Genomic DNA, 27,652 nt, shown 5'->3' with positions numbered 1-27,652 from the left:
GGAAGTTTATTTATTATTAATTTTTCAATATACTCACAGTTACAAAAAACATTGTCAAGACAAGTAGCAGACGTGGCAGTTACACGAGTGGGTTAAAATTAAATGTAATAATAACAATTTATATCATTTATAGGAAATAATCTATGTTTGAAGTTGAGCTTCATGTATTTAGCACTGAGGATATGTTGTAGTAGTCGTTCATCGTTGAAAATACTCCTGCATATTGTAAAAGCATTTATCTATTAACCATTTCTTAAATGCTAACTTAAAGGGCTTCATAGGAAGTTCTTTAAATTTTGGTATATTATTGTATATTTTTGCCATCATTACGTAACAATTTTTTTCATATAGTGTACTTCTACATGGCGGCAACAATAATCGTGTTGGATTTATAGGTTTATGCCTGTTATTGATATCCGCCGTAGCATAGAATGCTTGATGACTCTTAACGAAAATTCCAGCCTCTAGTATATACATTGAAGCTAAAGTAAGTATCTTCAATTTTCTAAAAAGTGGTCTACATGACTCGAATGGATCTGCTCCACAAATGGCCCTAAAGCATTTTTTTTGTATTATAAAAGCTTTTGTCATATCTGTGGAATTTCCCCATAACAAAAACCTGAGGACTGAACTTACATAACCGTGGTATGCAGTAAGAGTTGTGTATTCGCTGGATACTAGTCTTAATCTCCTTAAAGCGAAAACAAATTTATTTAGTCTTTTGCATACTTTTTCCACGTGTACCTTCCAGTTGCAATATGTGTCTAATGTAAGTCCTAGAAATTCTATTTCTGCAACTTCTTCTATTTTTTGTCCTTGTATATTCACATTCAATGTCTTATTTTTAGTTTTGTAATTTCCAAATTGCATTATTTTGGTTTTGCTTATATTAATTGAAAGATTATTGGATTTCAGCCAGTTTGTTATTGCTATAATTGTCATATTTATTTCAGTATCATAATCAATATTTTTGTCAGTTTCAGGTATTACAACGGAAATGTCATCTGCGAATAATATACATGGATACTTTGTTATTTTTATTATGTCATTAATATATATTATAAATAATAAGGGCCCAAGAACGCTCCCTTGAGGTACTCCATATCTATTAACATGATAAGATGATCGACACGATATCAATTCAGATTTGTTGTTTATATTGTTTATTTCCACACATTGATAGCGCTTTGACAGATAACTTTTTATCCAGTCGTTTACTATACCTCTAATACCATATTTTTCTAATTTGGACAGTAATAAGTCATGCTTAACAAAATCGAACGCCTTTGACATGTCGAAAAAAATTGCTGATACCGGTGTTTTTCTATCTATGTTCATTGTGACTTGTTGAACTAATGTAAAAGCAGCTAGCGTAGTTGATTTTTGTTTCTGAAATCCATTTTGTTCCTTTATTATGATGTTATTTTTTTCCAGAAAACAGTTAATTCTTCTCTGCATAGTCTTTTCAAAGACTTTTGATATAACAGGTATCAATGTGATAGGACGATAGTTATTGATTTCTTCCCTATTTCCCTTTTTATGGAGTGGTTTGATTATGCATTTTTTTAGATTTTCCGGATATTTTCCTTCCACAAATGACAAGTTAATTAAGTACGTTATTACTGTTTTTAATGAATTTGCACATGCTTTTAATAAAAGTGTGGTAATTTCGTCATAACCTACGGATTTAGTATTTTTTAAGTTTCTGATTATTTTAATAACTTCCTCTTCAGTACAAGGTAGTAAGAACATGCTATTATTTTCGTTTGTTATAATATTGTATGACTCATTACTATCAGATACAGGACAGGTTACTTTTGAATATAGGGTATTGTATAATTCTGCTATTTCTAATGGTTGTGTAAAATTTTTTCCATTCATTACTATCTTTTCAATACCCACAGGAAAATTAGTTTTTTCGCTTTTATCTTTTATAATATCCCAAGTTCTTTTGCATATATTTTTAGAATTTATAATTGACTTTGAATTCAATAATTTCCTCGAAGTATTAATACATCTTTTTAATACTTTGGTATATTTTATATAATTTAATTTATGTTCCTCGGTTTTATATTTATAATAATTGTACCTTAGACTTCTTTTTCTTTTACAGGCTATTCTTAAACCTTTTGTTATCCATTTCGGTGAGTCTAAATTTATTTTTATTTTGATCTTTTGTTTAGGGAAGCATATATTGAAGAACATACAGAGAATATCATGAAATTTATTAAAAGCGATATTTAAGTTTGTTTCACTGATCACTTCGGACCAGGCAAGTTCAGAAAGACAATTTTGTAATTTTTTTATATTTTCCTGCGAAAGATTTCTCTGTATTTTATACCAGTATTTAGTACATTTGCCTATGATTTGAGTAATAAATGATAGCATTTGCCCTGTATTATGGTCTGAAAGATGAAGTTCATGTAGTTCTCCCTTTGCATTTGTAATATTAATATATTTAGTGCTGTACTTATGACCTGAACTGTACTAGATCTTGGACCCTATAGGTAAATGAAACCCAAGGATAGTACTGGATAGGTGTATATTGCGTTTTAAGAATGTATTCCTCTCTATTTCGCTCACTGATTACAAAACGAGTTATAACTTAAGACATAACACAAAAATATCTTGCCACCGCGATGTAGAAATTATACATAAATGAGACAGCGACATCTAGTTCACTTTTCGGAACTATTATATTGTGCTCTTAACTAGATTAGCTTAAACATACCGCCCACCAAGGACATGCTGAAGAAATGTCCTTAACTAAATCGCTGAACATAACGGAAACTATAAAAGTTCTTGGTGAGTAGTATTACAAAAAAAAATTTAACCTACAAACTAGAAAATATAAAAAATAATCTTATTCTAGGTACTTAAATATTAACAATATCATTCGTTTACTGGCAAAATACATAATTTATTTGTAGGTCTTTTTAAAAGAGATTTCTCAGTACGTAGTGTGACCACCCGGGTTAAACCATCAGTACCAACGTGTTTTTGTTCTACCCGGCCAAGTAACGAGCGACCAGGAGGTAATTCATCTTCTTTGACTAGAACTACGTCTCCGACTTTAGGTTCTGGTACTTGACGAGCCCATTTATACCGATTGAACAACTTTCTCAAATATTCCGATGACCACCGCTGCCAGAAATTCTATAACATTCTTTGTACTAGTTGCCATCGATTCAAGAAACTTATTTGAGAAAGTTGATAGTCATTATCAGGAACGCCTACCAATGGTCCCCCAATCAGAAAATGTCCTGGGGTTAATGGCACAGGTACATCATAATCATCACCACTTATAACTGTCATTGGTCTGGAATTCAAACATGCTTCAACTTGCGTCAGGAATGTACTTAATTCTTCATATGTAAGAGTGGACTCACCAATGACACGTCTTAGATGGAATTTGGTTGAGCGTACGACACGTTCCCATATCCCGCCAAAATTTGGAGCGTGTGGTGGAATGAAATGCCATTCCGTGCCCAAATTCTCCAAATGTTCTGAAATTTGGCTTTGGATTGCAGATAATTCCTTTAGTTCTCGTGCGGCTCCAACAAAATTAGTGCCATTGTCACTCCATACTTGATTGCAGTGTCCTCGTCTGGACACAAAACGTCTGAATGCAGCTAGGAATGCTTGGGTACTCATATCACTCGCTACTTCCAAATGAACAGCGCGAGTTGACATACAAACAAACACGCAAATATATCCTTTATAGGCTCGATGTCCTCGGCCCTTTGTAGTTTTTATATTGATCGGTCCTGCATAGTCTACACCACTATGTATAAATGGTCTTGATGGTGTACACCTTACACTTGGAAGTGAACCCATTAACTGATTGGTCACCTTTGCATTATACCTGACACAAGTAACACAATTGTGTACATGCTGTTTGACTAAACTTTTGGCTCTGACAATCCAATAAGCTGATCTCAAGAAATTGAGCATTAACTGAGGACCACCATGTAAAGTACGGGAGTGAGCACTTGCTACAATAAGTTTAGTGAGGTGATCATCATGAGGAAGAACTATTGGATGCTTCGTGTTATCTGGAAGTGCTGAATGCTGAAGTCGACCACTCACCCTGATTATATCATCATCGTCAAGGTAAGGGCACAGTGATTTTATTTTACTTGTTTTATCTTTTATATAGCCTATTTTTGTAAGTTGTGTGTACTCTTCTTTAAATTCTCTTTTTTGACATTCTTTTATACAACATTTTAATGCTTGATCTATTTCTATCTTTTTCAGGTACTTGGTTCTATTACTTTTTTCTTTACTTATAAATCGTTTACAGTATGCTACTACTCTTAGCAGCCTGTTTAAGGAGGAAAACTTACTCCAGGGAGATTCTAATTTTTCTATTGTAACATGAGATTTAATACATTCTTCTAAAGTTATATCTGTATTTTTTGGACGATTGTATACAATATTTTTACTTCGCAGAAATTGTGGTCCTTCAAACCACTGACTACAGTCTGCTAGAGAGCCTGGTTGAATTCCTCTGGAGGCGCAATCTGCAGGATTGTCTTTCGAAGATACATGCGCCCATTGGTCCGAATCAAGTGTGGTTAAAATCTCGGACACACGGTTAGCCACAAACGTTTTCCACCTTGATGGATGACTATTTAGCCAAGCTAATACGACAGTAGAATCGGTCCAAGCTTGCACAGATTCCTTCGAAATGTTTAATGCTCTTGCTGTTTCAGCTAATAGACGTGCCAATAGTAATGCACCACAAAGTTCAAGGCGCGGTATACTGATTTGCTTAATAGGTGCTACTTTAGTTTTGGCCACTAGCAACGATACACTAATCTCTCCTGTACTACTGACTGATCTTGTATAAATAACTGCAGCGTATGCTGACTTCGACGCATCGCTGAAACCGTGAAGTTCTACCGAAACATCATTTCGTGTTATGCCTAACCATCGAGGGATGCGAACTTCGGTAAGTTTTGTGAGCTCATTTCGGTAAGTATGCCATTTTTGTTGTAGAACGGTTGGTACTTCATCGTCCCATTGCATTCCTGTCAACCAAAGCCTTTGTATGAGTATCTTTGCTAATATTACCGTAGGTGCTATCCATCCCAAAGGATCATACAATTTCGCTATGTCTGATAATATGTTTCTTTTCGTTACAGATGCTGATTTTGGAGGCAGGTGCACCGAGTACTTGAAGATATCGTCGGAAGGAGACCAGGTAAGTCCTAATATTTTTGTAGTATCGAATATGTCCTTTTCTTTCTTGTTCTCTATGTTCTCTTCTACTTTATTCTTCTCTTCTTTATCCCCTGTAGTCTCTCCTTTTCCCACATATTTTTCTTCTCTATTATTACGCTTATTTTCACCTTTCTGAAATACCTTTAAAAGGTCTTTGTTGTTAGTGTTCCATTTTTGTAACTCGAAACCACCTTTGTTCAATAAATCTGACATTTCCCTGTATAATACCTCTCCATCTTGTACTATAGAACAGCCTGTCATTAGGTCATCCATATAAAAAGAATTTGGTATTAGTTCTGCTGCTAAAGGATAATTTTTACCTTCATCTATAGCTACTTGATGTAATGTCTTTACTGCCAGGTAAGGTGCCGAAGCAGTCCCAAATGTGACAGTAATTAACTCATAATCTTTTATTTCGTCCTCAGGCTCGTCTCGCCATACAATTCTCTGAAACGTAATATGTTCTTCTGCAACTCTAACCTGACGATACATTTTGACGATATCTGCGACGATACAAATGGGATGTATTCTCCAACGAGTTACGATATGACGAAGGTCTGATTGTAAGGTAGGTCCTACCATCAAAATCTCATTAAGGGAAATGTTGTACTCATATTTGCAGGAAGCATCAAATACTACCCGCACTTTAGTGGTGGACTTATCATCTCGAACGACAGCATGATGTGGTAAGTATACTCCTTTAGTTTTATCTCCTGTTTTTACTTCCCTCATATGCTTTAATTTTAAATATTCATGTATAACTGATTTATATTTTTCTTTCAGATTTGTATCTTTCATTATCTTCTAATGCCATTAATCTATTCACAGCTATATCTCTACTATTACCACCTACACACGAGGGGTTCCCATTTCTAAAGGGTAAGTTTACCACATATCTTCCGTCCTTCGTCCTTTTTGTAGTGTTTGTAAATAGATTTTCGCACTGTTGCTCTTCATCAGTAAGTATTTTTTCACTTTTATTAGATAATAATTGTTCTTCTATTTCCCAGAACTTTTTTAGGATATCATTTTCATTAACCTGCACATGCATAGTAGTGATCTGTTTTGTACTATTATTAATTTTATTTTGATCTGTGTTTTCAGAGTGTACTGTACCAGAGAGAATCCAGCCTAATCTAGTGCACTGTGCTACAAGTGATCCAGTTTGGTTCTTTTTTATGCCTTCTTTAAGTACTTTGGCATAAACATCTGCTCCAAGTAAGATGTCTATCTTATTGGGCGCATTGAATTGTGGATCTGCCAATGGTAACTGTTCTAAAACTGTCCAGTTTAATTCTTCGAGTTTCCGTTCCGGTAAGTACGAAGTAATATTTTTCAGGACGTATGCATTGACGTTAATCTCGAAATTAACATCTGTTAAGGACTGTAATACGATTGATACCATATATCTGGATACAATATTTTTATTGTCACCGAGTCCAGACACCGTACCCTTAATAGGTGTTTTCTTTAATCGTAAGAATTGAACTGTCGCGTCTGTTACAAAGGAAGCGTGAGAGCCCTGATCTAGGAAGGCTCGTAGAATTTGAAAATTACTTGACGCAGACTGAACTTTCACTAAGGCTGTCGCAAGTAATACTTGTCTGAGTTTTGTGATCCTGGTTGTGGCAAAACATGAAACTAAAGGTGTACTGTTATTTGAAGAAATTGTACCTTCCGAAGAGGTACTGGGTTTGGGATTATGGCTAGTGGACTCATCTGTCTTACATCCTGAATCCGAATGTAATAACGTATGATGCCTCCTTTTACATACACGACAAGATGTTGGTTTGAGACATTGAAGCGTTGTATGATTTCCACCAAGACAGTTATAGCAAATTTTATGATTTACTACAAACTGACGCCTCTGTTCATAGTCTAAAGCAATGAATTTCTTACAGAAGCACATTTTATGACTATCGGAACAATATTCACACTGAAAATTAGAAAATGAATTCGTTTTACGCGTTGCATTACCTTGGTATTAGATTTTTGTGAATATGAACTATTATTTTGTACTGGTACTTTTTTAGACTCAATACACTCTACGGCTCTGAAACGACTTTCAACAAAGTTCTTGAACTGATGCAACGTTGGCAATTCCGTACATGCATCACTTGATACCTTCAGTTCCCATTGTTTACGGGTTTCCGGATCAAGTTTGTAAGTTACAACATAAATTATTATAGAATCCCAGGTGCTCACATCTATCATTAAATTTTGTAAAGCATGCAGACACTCTGTAGTAGTGTCTAAAAGGTCTTTTAGTGCCGAAGCGGACTCCACAAACATTCTCTTTTGACTAAACAATCGCTTAAAAATACAATTTGATAAGTACTTTTTATTGTTATATCTACTTTCTAATAGAGACCAACATTGACTATAATTAGAGTCCGTTATAGGAGTATGCCGTATTAATTGCTCGGCTTCACCAGTTAAATGACTTTTGAGGTAATGTAATTTTTGCACATTATCGAGAGTATTATTATTCTGAATGAGCGATATAAACAAGTCTCTGAAGCTATTCCATTCAGAATATTTTCCTGAATATAAGGGTATTGAAATTTTGGGTAATTTTATAAGAGAACTGTTATTACCTTTAGATTGGTCACTTTTATTTGAATCAGTTTCTTTGATTTTAACTGCTAATTTGTTTGAGGTACTTTTTAATAAAGCGCGATATTCCATATAAGTATCTTCAACACTATCATAAATTTCATTTTTAAAATACTCGTCATTTTCTATTTTATCATAGTATTCTTCTAACAATTTATAATGATTCGAACGAAAAAGTAACCAGTCTTTATCTAAATTATCTGCTCTAACTTCTACATACTCTAGAGTAACTCTTTGTTTAGGTGACTTATTAAAATTAACCAATGCTTTTTGAATAGACTTTTGTAAATTAACTTGTATCTTAATAAGACCTTCTGCCATGTTTACTTAACTAAATGTACTGTACTAATATAAACAAAGATGTATTTTATCGAATTTGAACTATTTCAATTCGCAAAAAATTTACAAGTTGAAGAAAATTCTTAAAAATTTTACAAGTGTTTGACACAAAATTTAAAATCGGGCATAGGTTCCCCGTTCCCTCGTTTTTTCTTACATTATTCTAAGTCCTAAATTCTACTCTAATTTTACAAAGTTAATGTTCTAGTATATATTTACCTGCATTTTATAACAAGTCATAGCATTTGTGCAACATATTATATAGATATCGGACAATGTATATATAGATTGCTACAAAACTTAAAATAGAGTTCAAATCGCGTCATATTAAGTTGGGACTTTTCAATGCAGGTTCTTTGTGTACTCGACAGGACGAATTTGTAGCCGCCATGGGCCGATATTCTATAGACATTGTGGCAATAAATGAGACGTGGATTAGGGAGGGGAGGAGGCCCGTGCGCCGTTGGTACCAGATTATCGCTTGCGCCATGCCCCGCGACCCGACGCAGTGCGAGGAGGACGTGGTGGGGGGGTAGGATTTTATATACGAAATAACATAGGTGCCAGGGTTTGTCCCCACCCGGGTGATGGGAATGTCGAGCAGTTGTGGATTCGTTTTAAAATAAATACGGCCACAGTCATTATTGGCACTGCATACCGTCCACCATGGCAAGACATCAATCTTTTTCTGGATGCACTGACAGAGTCCATAACTGCATTTACTGGATTTGACCATTTGTTTCTGTTGGGAGATTTTAATATAAATTTGTTAAACAATGACAACAAAGTGAGGCTTTTTCAAAATTTTCTTCAGTGCACATCTCTTAATCAATATGTAAATGAACCAACACATTTCACAGACCACAGTGAAACATTGATTGACGTAATTTGTTCTGATACTCCTACAATTAAAAACGTGACAGTTAATTATATACCAGTATTGGGTGCTCATGCATTGATATCAGCGGAGCTATCTTTAAACAGAGTTAAACCGGTACCATACTGTACTACATACAGACCTCTAAAGAATATAATAATAGAAAAATTCAATAAAGATTGCAACAGCATAGATTGGAAATATATAGAGGGACTAGCTGATGTTAATGAAATGGTTGTAGCCTTCAATAATTTTATGCTTGGATTATTTGATCTCCATGCTCCAGTGAAAACACTGACAATTAAGCATCCTTCTCCTCCATGGTTGACAGACACACTGCAACAAATGATGAAGATCAGAGACGACAGCCATAAAAAGTATAAAAAAACAAAATTAGAAATGCATAAACTTTTTTATAAAGACATGAAAGCCGTAGTAAAGGCAGCCATTGTTTCAGAGAAATTTGCCTATTATAACAAATACATTAACAATCACATTCATAATCCTAAAAAGTTATGGTCCAACCTTAAAACATCTGTTCTCCCAAAGAAAATGCGTGGGGACTGTATTCCTGAGTCATTTGACATCCCAGATGCCTTAAACAGCCATTTCCTGAATTTACCGGGTAGAGATTCTGTTGAATTGTCTGAACTTACATATTATGAATTCAACCGATTTAGTAAATCTGTATTTCAGTTTAGCACGGTTTCAGAACAGGATATCATAAATATTATTAGGACACTTAATTCCAATGCTCAGGGTACTGATCTTATTTCACTTGACATGATCAAGCTCACTTTACCATATACACTTAGGGTCATAACTAGTATAGTAAATAAATCAATTACCTCAGGCATCTTCCCAGACTTATGGAAGTGTTCTCTAATAAAACCAATACCGAAATCTTCAAATCCAACTGAATATAGGGATCTTCGTCCAATAAATATTCTCCCATGTATTTCCAAGTTATTAGAAAGGGCTATAAGCCGACAACTTACTACTTATTTAGATAAAGAAAATATACTCCCAAAATTTCAGTCAGGTTTCCGTAAGTCACACAGCACCACTACCGCTTTACTTGATGTTATTGACAATACAATAAATGAGCAGGATCAGGGTAGGGGGACAGTCTTGGCATTGTTAGATTTTTCTCGCGCTTTCGAAACAATAAATTCATCATTGTTGCTGTCAAAACTGTCATACTATGGATTTGACTCTTGTGCAGTCTCCTGGTTCCATAGTTATCTCACTGGACGAATGCAGATAGTGGAGATTCAATCAAATTGTGGAACAAGAAATTATTCAGCACCTAGATCAGTACACAGAGGAGTGCCTCAAGGATCAATTCTTGGTCCAATTCTTTTTATTCTGTACAGTGCTGATATCATTGATTGCATGCAGCATTGCAAATATCATCTTTACGCAGATGATCTGCAATTGTATATTGATTGTCACCCGAAGAATACACTGGACAGTATTAGAAAATTAAATGAAGATCTAGAGAGAGTTAGTCTGTGGTCAAATAAGAACTGCCTGGTGCTAAATCCAACCAAATCAAAATATATAATTCTTGGTACAAAGAAACAGGTGAATGGTATTATAGAACGTATGACATTGCCTGTTTCTATAAATGGGAAATCTATTGAAAGAGTAACGGAGGCAAGGAATCTAGGAGTTCTCTTTGATTCTAACATGAATTTTGAGAAACATATAATTGAGGCCACCAGGAATAGTTTTTATCGACTTAAGCTTTTGTACCAAATTAGACAATATCTTTCGGTGGAATTGAGGATAAAGTTGTGTGAGTCTCTTGTATTATCAAAGTTGAATTATGCAGATGCAACATTTGGACCTTGTCTTCTTGCAAGATCAGAGCGCTTAATACAGCGTGTACAGAATGCTTGTGCACGTTTTTGTTATCATGTTCCTCCACGTGCACATGTCACACCTTATCTCAACAAAGGAAATATGTTGAAGATGAATTTTAGAAGACAGTTACACTTTGCCACTCTCTTATTTGGAATCATTAAAACAAATAAACCTCCATATCTTGCTGAAAAGTTGTCGTGGTCTCGTGATAGTCATAACTATCGCACAAGGGCCTCCTCTCATCTGCTTACTACTCAAAAACATAGAACTGCGTCTTTCAGGGGCTCTTTCAGATACTCCGCTACGTCTTGCTGGAATAATATTCCGCCTCCATTACGTGCTAAAACCACAAAATATAGTTTTAGTAAATGTCTTAGAGAACATCTTATTAATAGTCAAAAATTGTCTAACTAAATTAAATTACCTTTTGGATCTGCACGATGGGCACGGCGGTGGATGGTGGCTTGATGTAGCGGAGAATAATCCCTCTGTGTTGTGTTTTTTCTTGTTGTGCTTGTAGTATTTTAGTAACTGTAGTATCTTTCTGTTCCTTAATATTAATTTTAAAATTGTAATTGTGTACGTGGCAGGTCTCGAACACGTGTAAAAATTTTGCTGTCAGTAACAATAATGACATCTGACAGATGTCAAAGGTCAAAAAACTGATATCGAGCTGTACGTGTTGTCACTAATGGCAGGCACAGAATACCAGCGCCGTGACAGTTAGCTGTCACGGCATATGCTGAGTGTCAGCCATGTTGCCAACCATATTTAGAAATAATATAAGATAAATTATTATTGTAATTGTTCTAAGTGTGTATGTATGTATGTATATATGTATATGTAAAAATGGTTGACAATAAATGTTTTTCTTTCTTTCTTTCTTTCTTCTATTGAAAATTATTCTAAGTTACTATTTTATATGTAAAAATTCTTATGATCTATGAAATGTTAAAGTTCCGTGGCTAATGAATTTAAAGTTGATAATCGCTTGGCAAATTATAAGTTCAAATTGTACTCACAGACACTTCACTTTAACTGACCCCTATGACGTCTCAGCTCCTCTTCTTCCCTTTGACACCAGGGGCGCTGGGGTCGCAGTTGCTTCCACTTTTCACTAGGGGCGCTGCAGTTGCAGTTGCTTGCACTCTTCACCAGAGGCGCTGCAGTCGCAGTTGTTTGATGTCTGCACTAGGGGGCGCTGCAGTCGCAGTTGTTTGATATCTGCACTAGGGGGCGCTGCTGTAGTATGATGCTAATTCTAAACACCAGAGGGCTGCTGTACTTCCTTTTCTTGGACGTCAGATGGCGCTGACGTTTGTTCTGCGCGAGCGCAGTATATGGTAGTTGTCTCTCGCCACCAGATGACGCTCTTGTTCTTTAGTGTGTTGCACTGATGACACACTTGACCTGTAGGACTTGAGCTTTTTTGACAGTAAACCACTGCCCATTAAGCGTGCAATTCAAAAATGTACTGAATCCAGCTCAGTTAGGACCATATTTAGTGCTGTACTTATGACCTGAACTGTACTAGATCTTGGACCCTATAGGTAAATGAAACCCAAGGATAGTACTGGATATGTGTATAATGCGTTTTAAGAATGTATTCCTCTCTATTTCGCTCACTGACTACAAAACGAGTTATAACTATAACATAACACAAAAATATCTTGCCACCGCGATGTAGAAATTATACATAAATGAGACAGCGACATCTAGTTCACTTTTCGGAACTATTATATTGTGCTCTTAACTAGATTAGCTTAAACACTCACTATTAGGTCAATACAAGTTTTTTGCCTTGTTGGTTCTCGAATGTGCAATTGTAGGTTATAATTTAGAAATAAGTTATTCAATGCCATTGTTTTGTTGCTCTTTTGAAGTATGTTTATGTTGAAATCACCAGCCAAAATTAATTTTCTGTTGTCTTTTAATAATAATTGTTGTAATAATATTTCAAGCTTTGTCAAAAATATTGCTGAGTCAGAATCTGGTGTCCTATAGGTACAAATTATACTACAGTGTGATGATGGTATGTGAACACCACAACATTCAAAAACCTTCTCACTTGAGATTTCTTTGCAAAAGGGTATATCTTTATAGTCTATGTTTTTTTTTTAGCAATATACATACTCCACCACGTTTTACTTTTTCTCTTGAGAAGAAAGAAGCAGTGTTATAATTTTTTAAGTGTATATTCGATTCAGTACCAGACTGAACGAAGGTTTCAGTGAGGCATATAATATCTAGTTGTATATTTTTATTTTTAAAATTATCAGCACACATTTCGAGAATATCAATTTTATGTAAGAGGCCCGCTATATTTTGGTGTAACAGTCTCAGACTACTCGATTCAGACACGAAAAAAACTATCTGTGCATTTCTGTGAATTATTAATTTCGGAAAAAGTTCTGTTCTTCATTATTTTATTAAAGTAATATGGAATCGTTCCTTGTACATATATTTTAGGGCGTTTACTATTGACAAGTTTAGCAGAGTCAGTAATCTTTTTTAAGTTTTTTATTGATAAGTATTTATTTTTATATTCCAGTGAGTTTATCATAATGTTTATTCTATAACAAATATTATATAAATTTGTTTTATGGTTATTGTGATTACTGTACACCTCAAGATAAGTACACTTATAAAAACATTGACATACATTTTCTATTAATCTATTCAGTTCGACTTCATTTAAATATATATTTCTATTGACATTTAATAAAATGATGTTACAATTTTGTTTTTCTAAATATTTCAATGCAGATGATAGTTCAACCATAAATTTTGTTGGATTACAGTCATCTTCACCCACGCAAAGAATTATATGGTCATATTCTGTGAGTTGTAGATTGTAGCACATCTTGTGTATTTCTTCTGACGAAGCGTTTGGCTTCGTGAAGGAACTTATATCATACTTATAAAATTTTGTATCATATCTTGTTTGAATCAGTGTTGAAGCTAGATCTTTACATTGTCTACCACCTAAGATAATTATTCATTGTTTATCAGTATTATCCTGTTTTTCTATGGCGGTATTATCACAAGACTTAACTACAGTCGAACATTGCTTATTTACTTCACTGGCAACACTTTTTTGTGTTTTTATTAAAGTTTGTTTTGTTTGTTTGTTTGTAATTCTTTATTGTACAAATTATTAATATGATACATATGTCTTAAAAATAAATAAATGGTACAATGGCGGACTTATCCCAAAAGAGGGATTTCTTCCAGTCAACCTTTGAGTGACTGAAAGGAATTGTGGAGTGGTGGATACAAGTACAATAAGAAAATACGCGTCGAAAAGCAATATATATAAAATTATAGTACAAGAAATAATAGTCAATCTAATAATAATTTTAATAGAAGCATAAATAATAACAACAAAATATAAATACATAAATACACATAAACATATATACATATACACATACATAAAATAAAGAGAAAATATTATAAATAATTGTAGTATTAAAAGAGTGCAGACTCGGAATGACCCCAGAGCTTGCAAAGGCGCCTTTTAAGGGTGCTAGTCGATGGCGATAATTTAATCTCTGTAGGTAGTGTATTCCACAGTCGGGCAGCTTGAACGGTAAAAGATTTAGTGTACCGGTGACTAGTATGAGAAGGAATTGTGAGTAGTAACTCTTGACAAGAGCGTATATGCTCACCGGTACGGAACCGGAATCTCTCCTGCAGGTAAGAGGGCGAACAGGGGTTAAAAAGGATTTGGAACAAAAGGGTAAGGGTATGAATATTTCGACGAACACGGATAGGAAGCCAGTTGAGCTGCTCGCGGTAGGCCGAGACATGATCAAACTTACGCAGTCCAAAAATAAATCTGATGCATAGATTTTGGAGTCGTTCCAGCTTGTCCAGTAACTCCTCAGATGGGTCCAGAAAGGCACTATCGGCATAATCCAACAAGGGAAGAAGGAGAGATCGAGCCAGCAACAATTTAGTGCCCAAAGGCAGAAAAAACTGCAGGCGTCTGAGAGAGTGGAGAGATGAAAATAATCTACGGCTGATCTCACCTATGTGAGGCCCCCAAGTTAACGTCTGATCCATGATTATTCCCAGATTCTTGACGGTGCAAGAGAAAGGAATATGGTTGCCGTCGAAAACAATTTTAGGAACATGCACAGATCGCAAACTTGAGATGAAGTGGTGACTGCCGACAATAATAGCTTGCGACTTCGCTGCATTGATTAAAAGACCGAAATTTTTAGACCAGGCAGCGATAGTGCATAGATCATCATTAATACAATTGATTGCATGAGCTATATTGTCAACAGGAGCAGCGGCATATAACTGAAGGTCATCGGCATATAAATGAAAAGAAGAGAGAGAGAAGCCGTGATACTGTTAATGAAAAGAGCGAAAAGAATAGGTGATAATACTGCACCCTGTGGGACACCTGCCCGAACATCAGCCCAGTCTGAGCAGGAATCGTCCACCTTCACCAGCTGACGCCGGCCAAACAGATAAGATCTGAACCAAGAAAGAGCAGGAGATGAAAAATTCAATGAACGGAGGATAGCAAGCAGTAGGTCAAAATCAACTGAGTTAAAGGCACTAGTGAAGTCGAGTAGAACAAGAACTGTTAAATCTTTATTTTCGATACTATGTCTCATGTCATCAGTGATCTTGACAAGTGCAGTAACAGTGCTGTGAGCATTCCGGAACCCGGATTGGTAGCGACTCAAAAAGTTATTTTTGTCAACAAACTCAGACAGTCGCAGAAGAACAAAGTGTTCAAGAATTTTGGAGAGGAATGGGAGAATAGATATAGAACGAAAGTCGGATATAGAAGCTGGATGGGATGTCTTAGGAAGGGGAATTACGTGACCATCCTTCCATGAAGAAGGAAAGGTGGCGGTGGATAAGGAACAGTTCAGTATGTCCACAATAAGAGGTGCTAGCAAGTTCTTATTAGGATCAATCATATCCAATCCGATACCGTCACTGCCGAGAGCTCTAGACTTGATAGAACTTAGAATCTTTATGAGCTCATCGACAGATATTTCCCCCAGAGTGAATGGGTCATCATGTGAATGAGGAAAGTCAGAAAGGGAAGCTAGCGTTTCCTGTTTAATTACGGGATTTAGATTTACAGGAGGAGAAACAAATGACAGGTTGATCTCATTAAGATTGGGAAAGTTGTCACCACACTGACGCTTCCCGATGCCGATAGTACGCAAGTAATTCCAGAGCCTACCGGGAGGGCAGTTTTCAATATTGGAGTGGATATGCCTGCGCCTAGCCTGCCGACACAACTTATTGCACCTATTACGTAAGGTAATATAGCTCTGGCGATCACTGTCGGCAGAACTACGGCGCAACCTGATTTTGGCTCTATCCCGTCTACTCATGAGAGCTTTCAGATCCATCGTTAGCCACGGGGCAGGACTATGTTTAAGGCGCACTTGTTGTACAGGAGCATGCTTGTCATAAATACTTAGAATCAAGTGTTCAAATGCAGCCACTTTAGAGTCGACATCGCTTGCTGTGAAGATGGGACTCCAGTCTGCAAGACGAAGATCGTTCTGCAAGGCCTCAATGTTTACAGCATCGAAATTGCGACGCAAAACGACCCTATGACGGCGTTTAGGAGTACGGAGTTTAAAGGATGCGTAAATAAGATCATGACTCGAGAAAGCGACAGCACAAAACTGACCGTGGGATTGAACTAGGTCAGGAGAAGATGTAATAATAAGATCAAGAAGGGAGGGTGGGCCGTTGTGTGGAAAGTGAGTAGGAAGGAGAGGGAGTAAAGTAAGATTAAGAGAGTGGAGTAGAGATAGCAGCATTTTCGAACGGCAATCATTTTTGATGAGACATGTGTTGAAATCACCCATAATAATAAGATGATCAAAATTGGGTCTAAGTTCAGAAATAATGTTATCAAAAGAATCAAAATAATTGACGTGTAAGGATGGGCTATAGTAAACACCCAACAGAACTTTAGTGTGATGTAAAGATATTTTGATAAATAAATGTTCCGGGCCATTAAGATTAGGAGAAGACTGAGATACCACTTCATAAGGAATATCCCAGCGAAGGAAAATAGCCACGCCACCACCTCCAACCATTCTTGAAACATCTCCCCGCTGCATGACGCAGGTTCGATCGTTTCTAATAAGGTTATAGCCTGGAAGGGCATAGAGACAAGAGGGTAATGATGGTTTCAGGAAGGATTCCGAGATCAGAATTGCGTGGACATGATTTGAAGTGAAAGTACATAAAAGGTCTGTGTAATGCGCAGGTACGCTTTGTGCATTAATATGAACCACGTTAAAGTTTGTTCCAAGCGAAGAGAATTTCAGATTAAGATTACCTTCCAAGGAAGGCATATCCGGGAAATCATCCTCTGCGCTGGAAAAACTGTGTGTTGAGGAAGAGAGAGAGAAATATTCGTTATCCGATTCGCTATTTAGTGTATGTGACATGACTACAAATATACATATAAAAGTAATAAATATATACAAAAACAAAATATATCAAATTATACAACTAATATAATAAATTCCGCATCAGTCCACTCGCCGGCAGCTGAATAAAGTTAAAAAGGCAAAACCGATCATACATGTATGGATATGAAAAGCATATGAATATAAGAAAAAAGTAAAAAAAAAATCCAATCTAACTACCTACTACAATAGCATTTGTGCAGTGACAAACACTACTAGAATAAATACAACCATTATTAATATTAAAGCAAAAATACTAATATTGAAGAATTAAAATTAAGTGCTCATAAGTGACGATTAGTTTTAATAGAATAGTTAGTATGCTTCCAAGATCGTAAAATTATGTATAGATTATTTAAAGTTGATAAAACATTGTCACTTGTCATTACGGTAAAATAAGATGTAAACAAATTATGACGGCTACAAAAAATAACTCACCAAGTATAGAAACCACATACAAAGAAAATTAACATTACAATTACCCGCAAGTGTGAAAACGCTGCTCAAAAACTTTTTTAAGATGTAGAAAACTACAAATATATAAGTTAAGTTCTACAATTGAGCATTCAAATAAAAATAATAATTATGAAGTATGAAAAACAGTGCCAACAGGTGTTATTAACGACCATGTATTGGCTTGCCCTGGGCACGGGATCTAGTTTGAGGTGGCTTGTTCCCAATTCGTGTATATGAGGCACTCGCAAACTTGGTCTTCGCTCCGTGGCTTCCTGTGATTGACTCCGTCTCACCAAAAAGAGCTTTAATAGAACTGAATTCCTCCATTGTAGTGATCTTCTTGCGTGAGCCATCTGGGCACACCACTATGACTTTGCCATTTCCAGTCCAGCAGCCTTTGATTCCTAGGGTCTTGCGAGCCTCCAAGAACACAGCATGTCGTGTACTTGTTAAAAATTCTGATAGCGTCAAACCACTGCCACGAAGACACTTTTTAGCGGACCAAACTTGAGAACGGTCAGAATAGTTATTAAACCGCACAAGGATTGGTCGGGGTTTGTCTTGTACCTTCTTGCCTAGACGCATGCAGCTACCAAATGATGCCGAAGATATAGTGTTCAGCTGAAGTTTGTGCTTACATAAACTTTGGAGGTATTCTGAGATGTTCTCATCATCTGCCTCGGCTACACCATGAAGCAATAAGATATTAGATCTGGATCTCATTTCAGAATCGTCAAGAGTCATCATGACAAGTTCCATCTGAGCCTTTAAACTGGACACGGTTTTCCAAATAAGACTTTTAAAAGTGTGAAACTCACTTGACAACGATGCAATATCAGTTGATGAGCTGCGGGCATTCAAATCATCTTCAAATGATGCTAGTTTGGTGGAAAACAGCTGAGTGAGGTCGTCCATATTCTTGCGAAGTAGTAGTAGGTGATCCATAGTGAATAGTGATTGTTACTTTTAGAGAATTATAAAGTGAAAATGTGGGTGAAAGAAATATAGCTGCCGGTGTGAACTAATAAACTACTTCATGTGAGTTAATAAATTAATTAATTATAATGTAGAAATTAATTAAAAACAAATAAAATAGGGAGGAGCAAAATTGAATGTGTTGTCACTTTACTACCCACCAAGAAAAAAAAAAAAAAAAAAGTATTAGTTTCTTTTTCTAAAGTATCTGTTTTATTATAAATATTACCCTTTGGTGTTACAATGTTAATGTGTTGATTATTTAATGTGGAAATAGACGACTCGGTGTTTGTAAAAGACCTGTCTATATTGAAACCTAATTGTTCGTTTTGAATACTCTGCGACTCAATATTATTTGTGAGGGTTTTCTCATGGTTTTTTATCATCGACGATTCATTTTTTGTATTTGTGCTCTTATTTTTTTTTAATGCTTGTCCTAGGCGAATCAGTACATGGGGCGTGAGTCGGGCAACCTCCAAGTATGGGCCTGCCATTGGGAGGCTTCCCCATCCTCGTGGATACGTCCGCGGGGAACGGTGGCCGAGCAATGGTTTGGTTCTGGTACGCCCTGGGCGGGATAGTAGACGTTCCTTCGGGATACTGCTACTATGTCGGCCGATAGTCCGGCGAGTAGGAGTAGGCAAATCTATCTCTTCTACTTTGTCTGTCTTCGTCTTTTCTTTTCTTTGTCTTTTTCTTTACTCTCTTTCTGTTTTCTTTTCGTTTTTCTTCTTTGCCTACTGGCAAGTCAGGTCCGGTGGGTGCTTAACTGCGCAGCCGGACAGCACTTCGGTGCAACTGGCTTCAAACCGTAAACTTGCACTGGGTGTCGGTGATCACGTCTATCGGCCCAGTGTGGGAGCGGGGGCTCTTGGCTTAATTGCCCGGGGCCGCGAGGAGTCAACCTCTATAAAAAACCTCTTGTTTAAGCTCGGTGCCTGGCGAGGGACAGGTCGTCACGCGGAGCACGCTGCTGGAATTCGTTTCAGTTAGCGTGTTCTCCGTGGCGGCCGGGTCGGAGGAGTAACTCCGGCCGCAAGGGCACCAACCTTTGGGCACCAGCCGCACCCAAAGCGTATTAGGCCGCAGTCGGTAGCAGGGGGCAACGCCGGCTGTGCAACCTTTCCCCCACACTCGTGGGAACAAAAATGGATGCAAACAAAAACCAATCCGACGTTGGGTCCGTGAAGGACGGTGAGATGGCAGTGTCCGCGAAGGACGGAGTTCAGAAGGGGTCCGAGAAGGACGGCGGAAAGACGGAGGCGATACCAGATGCTCTCCTTAGGAGATGCTCAGTGGTACTGGAGCGTGGGGAACCCAGAAGATCGGGGGATTTGTGGAGGAGTACCGAGAGCCTTCCAATGGCCGGTACCAGTCGAGAGGTTAGTGCGGCAGACCTGGAGTACTGGTCGATGTCGGAGGTCTCCAGTGTCGACGGAGACACAGTATCGAGGAGGACACGATCCAGGGTTGTTCAGGGGATCGACTGCGGGTCTTCGCGGTCGAGCTCGTGCACAACGCTGAGGGACTTAGATGAGATGGAGTTCGAGGAGCCTGCGCCGCCTGGCAGTAAGAGGCGCCTCTCAGATGAGACGAGTGGTAGAGTACCCAAGGCGAAGAGCCGGAACACTGGCACCAAGTCGAAGGCGCTCCCACAACAAAATCCCGGACGTGACGAATTCCGCTATGAATTCTTTGAAGGTGGCAAAACAGCTGGCAAGTCAAAAGCCGGCCCTTCAAAGATGGCGGCGCGGAGGAAGGACGTCGCCCTACTGGACCCCCCTACCTCGCCAGCCGGGGAGGCGGTCCGAGGGTTAGACTAGCCGTCCTTGAACACACCGAGGACATGGAGGACATGATCCGGAGGTCGGCTAACCTGAACGGTACATTCATCAAGGCCCTGAAGGACAAACTAGAGGGTATAACGAAGGAGGTGGCCACCCTGGAAGGGGACTTATTCCCTACCTCGGTCTCCCCCTCTTGGTGCGGAATCTCCGTCTGGAGAAGCAGGTGGAGGACCTGCGTAGAGAGGTAGCTGAGCTGCGCGCTGCGAAAGCGGCTGCGCCGGCTACTCCATCCCAGGAGGCGGAAAGCGGAACCAATTTGGGTTCCTTCAGGGCGCAGATAATGCGGGATGTCGGAGGGACCGTTCGGTCTATGATGGGGTCGATGATGGGTAACTTCATGGAGCAGGTGAAGACCATGATCGCCAAGTCTTCCCCATCAGAAGAAGTCCAGGCCGCAACAACGGCCCAGCCCTCGGCATCTACATCCACCGAGGTGGCTTTCCAGCCTGCCGCAGAGAACGAGGGCGGTCGGGGTTCTGCTCCCCAGGCCAAGAAAGGCAAGGGCAAGGGGAAGAAAGCGCCCAAGGCTGCGCAAGGGGCACAACCACCGACGGTTAATCCCCCGGCTACCCTATCAACACAACCGGAGGCGGGTTGCTCCTCGTGGGCAACGGTAGTGAGGGGAAACCGGGGCAAACTGACTGTGGTCCCCGAAAGCCAGAAGACGGTCACCGCCACACAGGCGGCAAAGGAGAAGGCGAAGCCGGCGCCCAAGAAGAAGGCGACCCCGCCGCTCCCCTCGAAGTTGCGACTGCCCCGCTCAGCGGCGGTGGTCATAACCATCGGGGAACCGGCGGAAAAGGAGGGCGTCACCTACGCCAACGTCCTGACGGAGGCAAAGGAGAGGATCGACCTCCGCCCCCTCGGCATAGAGGATATGCGGCTTCGGCCTGCAATAACCGGGGGCGGATTCTGAGATCTCCGGCGCCTCCAGCGCGGAAAAGGCTGACGCCCTCGCGTCCAAACTCCGGGCCCTTATCCCGGAGGATGTGGCGAAAGTCTCCAGGCCCTCAAAAACCGCCGAAATGCGGGTCATGGGCCTGGATGACTCACTTACGCCGGAGGATGTCGCCGCCGCCGTTGCGCGTGATGGCGAGTGCGTGGCCGGGGACGTCAAGGTCGGGCCCATCAGAAGGAGCAGCCCCAAAGCCTTGGGGTCTTGCTGGGTCCGCGGCCCTATGGCGGCCGTAAAAAAGGTCACGGCGGAGGGTCACATGCGGCTAGGATGGGTGTCCGCGAAGGTGGAGCTGCTGCGGCAACGTCCGCTGCGGTGCTTCCGATGCCTACAAAGTGGGCATGTCAGGGCGCAATGCACACAGGAGGAAGACCGCAGCGGGCTTTGTTACCGATGCGGAGAGGCGGGCCACAAAGTCGCAGCGTGCGCCGCAGCCCCCAGATGCGCAGTATGTGCGTCCCAGGGGCGGCCGGCAGACCATTGGGTGGGGAGCAAGAAGTGCACCCCGCCCAAAAGGACGGGAGGGAAACGGCCCGCCTCACAGGTCCCAGGCCGTAGGAGTGGAGCAGAGGAGGGGATGGACACCTCCCCTCCCAGCGATCAAGGAGGCAGGGGCGGCCCAAGCCGCTCCTAGATCGCTACCGGGCCGGGGTGACGACCGCGGGGGCGGTCCCACCCCTCCACACTAGGCCCGAAGAAGTCGCGCGCATGTCCCCGCGCGCCTTCCCCAGGGAAGACGGGGGAAGTGGTGGGTTCCACATGGAACCCGCAGAGATGGGGCCCGCTGTAGAGTGGGCCACCGCCGTCGGAGTTGCGGTCGAGTATAAATTGATCCCGCGACTCCGGCATATGGCGTTGGGTGAGGGACATCTTGGAGTTTTTAGTGAGTAGGAGTCTCACAGTACCCGCGGGCTTCCCCCGGGGCCGGCGGGTCTCCATTAGGGATTTTCTCCAATTAAAAAAAAAAAAAAAAAAAAGGCGAATCAGTACATATATTTTGTAGTCGATTTATGACATTTTGTTGTTCAGAATTTACCCTCTTTAATTCAATATTTTCAAATGTCAAGTTGTCTATTTCTAAAATGGCACTGTCTAATTGGTATTTTGTTTTTTCTAATTCCGTTCTCAGATCTTCAATATCACTCAATTCTACAGTTGATATATCTGGCAAGCTTAATCGGTCTTGCTTAGAATCTGTGGACATAAATGAAGTGTTTAGTGATTCATTAGATTTTGCTCGTCTTCGAATTGTTATATTTTCGTATTCCATGTTAATCAGTTATCGACAGTTTTGTCCACCACAGAAAACAAGTTAGTATAACACACAAAAAGTATTAGCCCGTCGAGGATCGCACCCGGGCAGTCTGTGTCAGAGTACTATTAATGCTTGCACTTTAATAGCTAAGCCAGTATTGTTATAGTATATGTTTTGAAATTAAGATACTATTCTGATTCTATTTACAATGCCGTTACATTAAAAATTTTGAATGGATTCTTTTAAAGAACATTGTTGATTCATCAGTACAAGTTCATTACTTTATATGGTTGGATAGATTGCTAAAACTTTGAATATCTTCAGATCTCTTCAAATCACTTTATTTGATATTTATTGTTTCAAACTGTAGTTATTGTATTCACTGATATCTTTTTTGTCAGTTGCACTTTTATTGGCACTAAGTAGCGTCACTGTTGTTTAATATTTTGTTTGAATCACTTGTCTAGTCACTGAGATAACACGGTTACTGTAATATTAGATGACCACTGTATTTGCAAAAATTGAGTCTGTACTTAACTCTCGGCCTTTGTGTTCCTTATCTCAAGATCCCAATGATCTTGACACTTTCTCATTGGTCAACCCCTTACTGCGTTACCCGAGTACCCATTGAGAGACGAGAAGCAGCATCGCATTTCACGCTTATTTATTGCAACAAATTACTCAACATTTTTGGTCGCGGTGGCATTCAGAGCACCTATCAACCCTTCAAACTCGTAATAAGTGGACTTCTCCTATGAATCCTCCTAATATTGATGAATTGGTTTTGATAAAGGTTGACAACCTCCCTCCTTTGGAGTGGCGCCGCGGACGTATAGTACATTTCCTGGTCAAGACGGTGTAATTCGAGTGGTCAAGGTCAAAACCTCTACTGGTTCCTTAAAACGTTCTCTTACAAAACTGGTACGCCTCCCTATTCAGTAATATATTGTATAGCCACTTTACCTTGTAATTTTTTCCTTAATTTTGATAATTTGTTCCGTAAACATCATAGCTGTTTAGAGCGGGGGCTATGTTCAAAATCTACCCTGTACCATCGTAAGCACAGATTATTATATTAGAGTCCGTTAGTTTTCTGTTCCCGCGCCTTTGCCTCCCCTCCCTTAACTAGTACTGAACCGACTGTACGGCGGCCATGACGCGCGCGCATTGTGTTGTGAATTAAAATAAATTAGAACTGTGAAACTGTGAAACCTACTGTGAAACTGGAAAGCTAGCGAAGATATCTTCGAGGCCCAAGAAATCCACAGAACCATACAGGTAAATGACTGACGCTTCCTTATTTTTCCCTATATATATACAGAGAGTAAATTCCCTAACATTTTGGTAGCAGAGTAGTTTCCCAAAGTTTCCTTTCCTTCATCAAGGAGATCCCAGAATAAATTGGCACCCAATAGGATGTCGACCGATTGTGACTCGCGTAATATGTAATATGTATTTTGCGTTCGCTAACTGTATATGAGAAGGAATGCAAATATTACTTATATTTATTGATGTTGATGGTAACTTTGTTGTTATATGTTGTAGCACTAAACATTGAATATTGGTAGCATAGGAGCTACACAGGGACCTGATATTGATGTTACAAGTCTGTGTGCACTGTGTAACGGCGCTGCCTACACCCTTTATGTTATAAGTGGACTGTATTAATTGTGCGTTTATTTTATTGCATAATGATTGTGTTATGAAAGACCGCTGACTACCGCTATCGAGAAGCGCGCGGACGTTGACATAATTTTTACTTTTGTCCCGTACGCCAATCACTGCAGTAGATAGCAAGACCGGTTCACTACTAGTCGACACCTGTGCATGTGATTTGTTATCTAATGTGAATAACGTTAAAGCGTTATTTTGCGTGCCTCCATTAGTAACCTCTCGTTGCAAGGGTGTGTCATCTCGATGTAATAGTGTATTATGTTTACACGAACAGTGCCGACATGGACCGAATCGACAGTCAGTAGCCGAGTGTCCTAAGCGTAAACAGTTCTCGCATAATTTATTTTGTGTGACTATTTTACATCTATCTAAAACTGATAGATTTAAAAACTGCTAGCATGAATATAATGGATGTTTGGAATAACACATACGGTCTTATTACAAAAAATCTGTTAAAACTCGGACGAAACGTGGTCTAAATGGTCGTGGTTTAAACCATTCCTAAAGTTAATACTTGGAATAAACCTAACATTATTACGAATCCAGATCTAACAGAGGACTACTTAGTACTACAGTTAAATCGTTCATTATGTATTCCATACAGAAATCAGTCACTCATGTCTGTTACGTTCCGTTTTACCAGAAATATGAAAAGATCAAAAATAATATTACTTCAAATAAAAATGTATAAACTAAAAATAAATTTATTTCTATTTATCTATGTCTTCATTATAACTATTTCATTAATATATAATATTTGTTAATGTACTATTAGGCTGAAAATCAGTTTTAAATTACAAGTAGGAGTCCTATACGGAGAAAAGGAACGGCGGGATATTTTTATTGGATCGATTCGAATAGTTGACTATTTCAAAGTCAAATGAGTGAAAAAATAACAAATAACGTCTTTTATATATTTTTATTATCGTAAAATTAGCTTTAAATATTTTTAGTTAATATATTTTTAATTTAGTTAAAATATTTTTCGAAAAACAACAACTTACAATACAATTTTTAAAATGGAGTTTGACTTTTTGCATTTAGACCACTGTTAAACTAGGGGCATCGCAGGTCTAACTTTAGACCATAGACGAATCACGATTTAGAGATAAACTTCATTTTGTAATAAGGAATACATTGGTGAATGGTTTATTACTAGTGCTAAACCAGGTTTATCTTTTTGTAATAAGGCCGATAGGGTCGGATTTGTAGTGTGTAATTGTATTTTGTTGTGGTTTGTTTGTGGACATGGAAGAAACGTTACAGTGTATCTTTTGAGACTGATTAATGTGTTGTTTTTTAATATTATTGTGCATCTGTTTGTTTGACACTATTAACGTTTCTAACATGTCCGCCCTACGACCAACGAAATCAAGCAAATTTTGAAGTTTCAACCGACTTTGAGAATCACTGGTGTTAATTGAAAATAATAGTGTTTTGTGTTGCTCCCATTCGCGTTCTGTGATGGGATCGAATTTTGAAACGATTATATAAATATTTAGTGTGTCCCAATGTTCAGTAGGCTCACCGAGAATTTTTAATGCGCGTATATTCTTAAGTACAGTGTCGATAAGCTTTCTCAATAACTCAGGTGATTCCTTTGTCAATGGTTGAATTGAAAATAATGCTTTAACGTGGTTATGAATTAGTAATCTATTATTATCATACCTATTTACAAGTAACTCCCATGCAACGGTATTCCGTTGCAGAAAACTCTAGTGAGACTATAACTAATTCAGCGCTACCCTTCAATGATGATTTTAAATAATGAAATTTTTGTATTGCGCTTATTTCTTTGGAGTTATGTATTAGTGATATGTAACAATCCCTAAACTCCAGCCAATATTCAACGGAACCGTCATAGGAAGGTAAAGATAAGGTCGGCAATTTCATTAAATTAAGAGATCCTTTATGAGAATCTTCGGTAGATTTGTCACCAGATAGCAACTCATCAGCCCTAGCAATCACACCGTAATAATTTGTTTCAAATTCTTCCCTATGCTCTAATTGTTCATCGATATCATCAGAATACTCTTCAATTTTAGACTGAACTTCATTAAAATCGGTTAATAGAGAAGATGCGCCTTGTATGCGTAATTTGAATTCAGCTTTTTTGAATGAAGACGGCTGTAAAAGGACTGATTCTATGTATTTATGCAATTTTGTTAGCCTACCTTTAATGACGCCTCTTTTGCGTATATATAGACTTAATTCACTAGTCTTATTAGGAGATCTAGTAGGGGATTTTACGGGAACTGATAAATTAGCCTGATCCATCATTGGGGTTGTGTGGTATGAAAATGGAGTACTCACGTTTGCGAAATTTGAAGCGTTGACCGTTGACTGTAGTCACTAGCACCGATCGTAATTTGCGTGAAGTATTAACACACGACACTAGAAACGTTGAAAAAACAGTATTAACACAGGTGAAGAGGAAGGTTGAGGGATATCTTGGCTGGTACGTCTTACCGAACTGCGCTTTATTGATGTTGTTCGATATATTGATGTGCTGTTGCTGCCTTTTATCCAACAATTGTCCTCCTCTGGTTGCTGGTTGATGAAGATCCGGGTACGAAGGTCCAAGAAATTATGTTAATTTGTTTTTTGATAAGGAAGAGTGTTTTTAAATGAAACTGTGACCTCTTCTCATGAAGCGTTTATTGCAACAACTTAACGTTTTTGAATTACATAGGGGTGGAGTATCCACCCTTTTTATTGGTGCTCATATGTGTCGCGTGATGAGCGGTGCTTCTCACTGGTCGATTGACTGATGCCGTCATCGACGCTAGGTTTGACGTCGACCAGTGGTGGTTGAGGATGGCGCCTGTGACTTTGAGCATTATACTACTCACAGCAGATTTGCTACTATTCTTTTAACAGATGTAATGGTACTCACTGAATGCTGGACAAACGAAAATTTTGTCCCACAGGGTGTTACAAATTATAATATATTTATAGGCTACTCAGTCTTCATATCCATAATATTAAATAAATTAAATAAAGACAAACAGACATACACACACACATAATCATACATCAACATTATATTATACATTATATTATATTAACATTACATTATATTACGTCGCTGCC

General features: G+C 38.8%; 2 protein-coding genes across 2 annotated transcripts; both read right to left on the bottom strand.

Moving 5' to 3' along the window:
- Positions 1-3,156: 3,156 nt before the first annotated feature.
- On the bottom strand, positions 3,157-5,958 carry LOC131842884 (uncharacterized). Its single transcript, XM_059191449.1, has one exon. It carries the CDS (start codon positions 5,956-5,958, stop codon positions 3,157-3,159), a length of 2,802 nt encoding a protein of 933 aa, XP_059047432.1.
- Positions 5,959-5,992: 34 nt separating this feature from the next.
- LOC131842882 (uncharacterized) lies at positions 5,993-8,163 on the bottom strand. Its single transcript, XM_059191448.1, has 2 exons — positions 7,204-8,163; positions 5,993-7,162 (listed from the first exon to the last, which is right to left on the bottom strand). The coding sequence occupies exons 1-2, from the start codon at positions 8,161-8,163 to the stop codon at positions 5,993-5,995; spliced, it is 2,130 nt and encodes a 709-aa protein (XP_059047431.1).
- Positions 8,164-27,652: the final 19,489 nt, after the last annotated feature.

This window comes from Achroia grisella, unplaced genomic scaffold, assembly GCF_030625045.1.
Source record: "Achroia grisella isolate CSIRO2021 unplaced genomic scaffold, CSIRO_AGI_Agris_v1 utg2638, whole genome shotgun sequence".
Lineage (NCBI taxonomy): Eukaryota > Metazoa > Arthropoda > Insecta > Lepidoptera > Pyralidae > Achroia > Achroia grisella.
This window is presented reverse-complemented; position numbering and strand designations above follow the sequence as displayed.

Coding starts and splice junctions, on each gene's coding strand:
- LOC131842884 (XM_059191449.1), bottom strand. CDS start 5,958: ATGAGGGAAGTAAAAACAGGAGATAAAACTAAAGGAGTATACTTACCA.
- LOC131842882 (XM_059191448.1), bottom strand. CDS start 8,163: ATGGCAGAAGGTCTTATTAAGATACAAGTTAATTTACAAAAGTCTATT. Junction 7,163..7,203: donor CACAAAAATCTAATACCAAG/GTAATGCAACGC, acceptor TCTAATTTTCAG/TGTGAATATTGTTCCGATAG.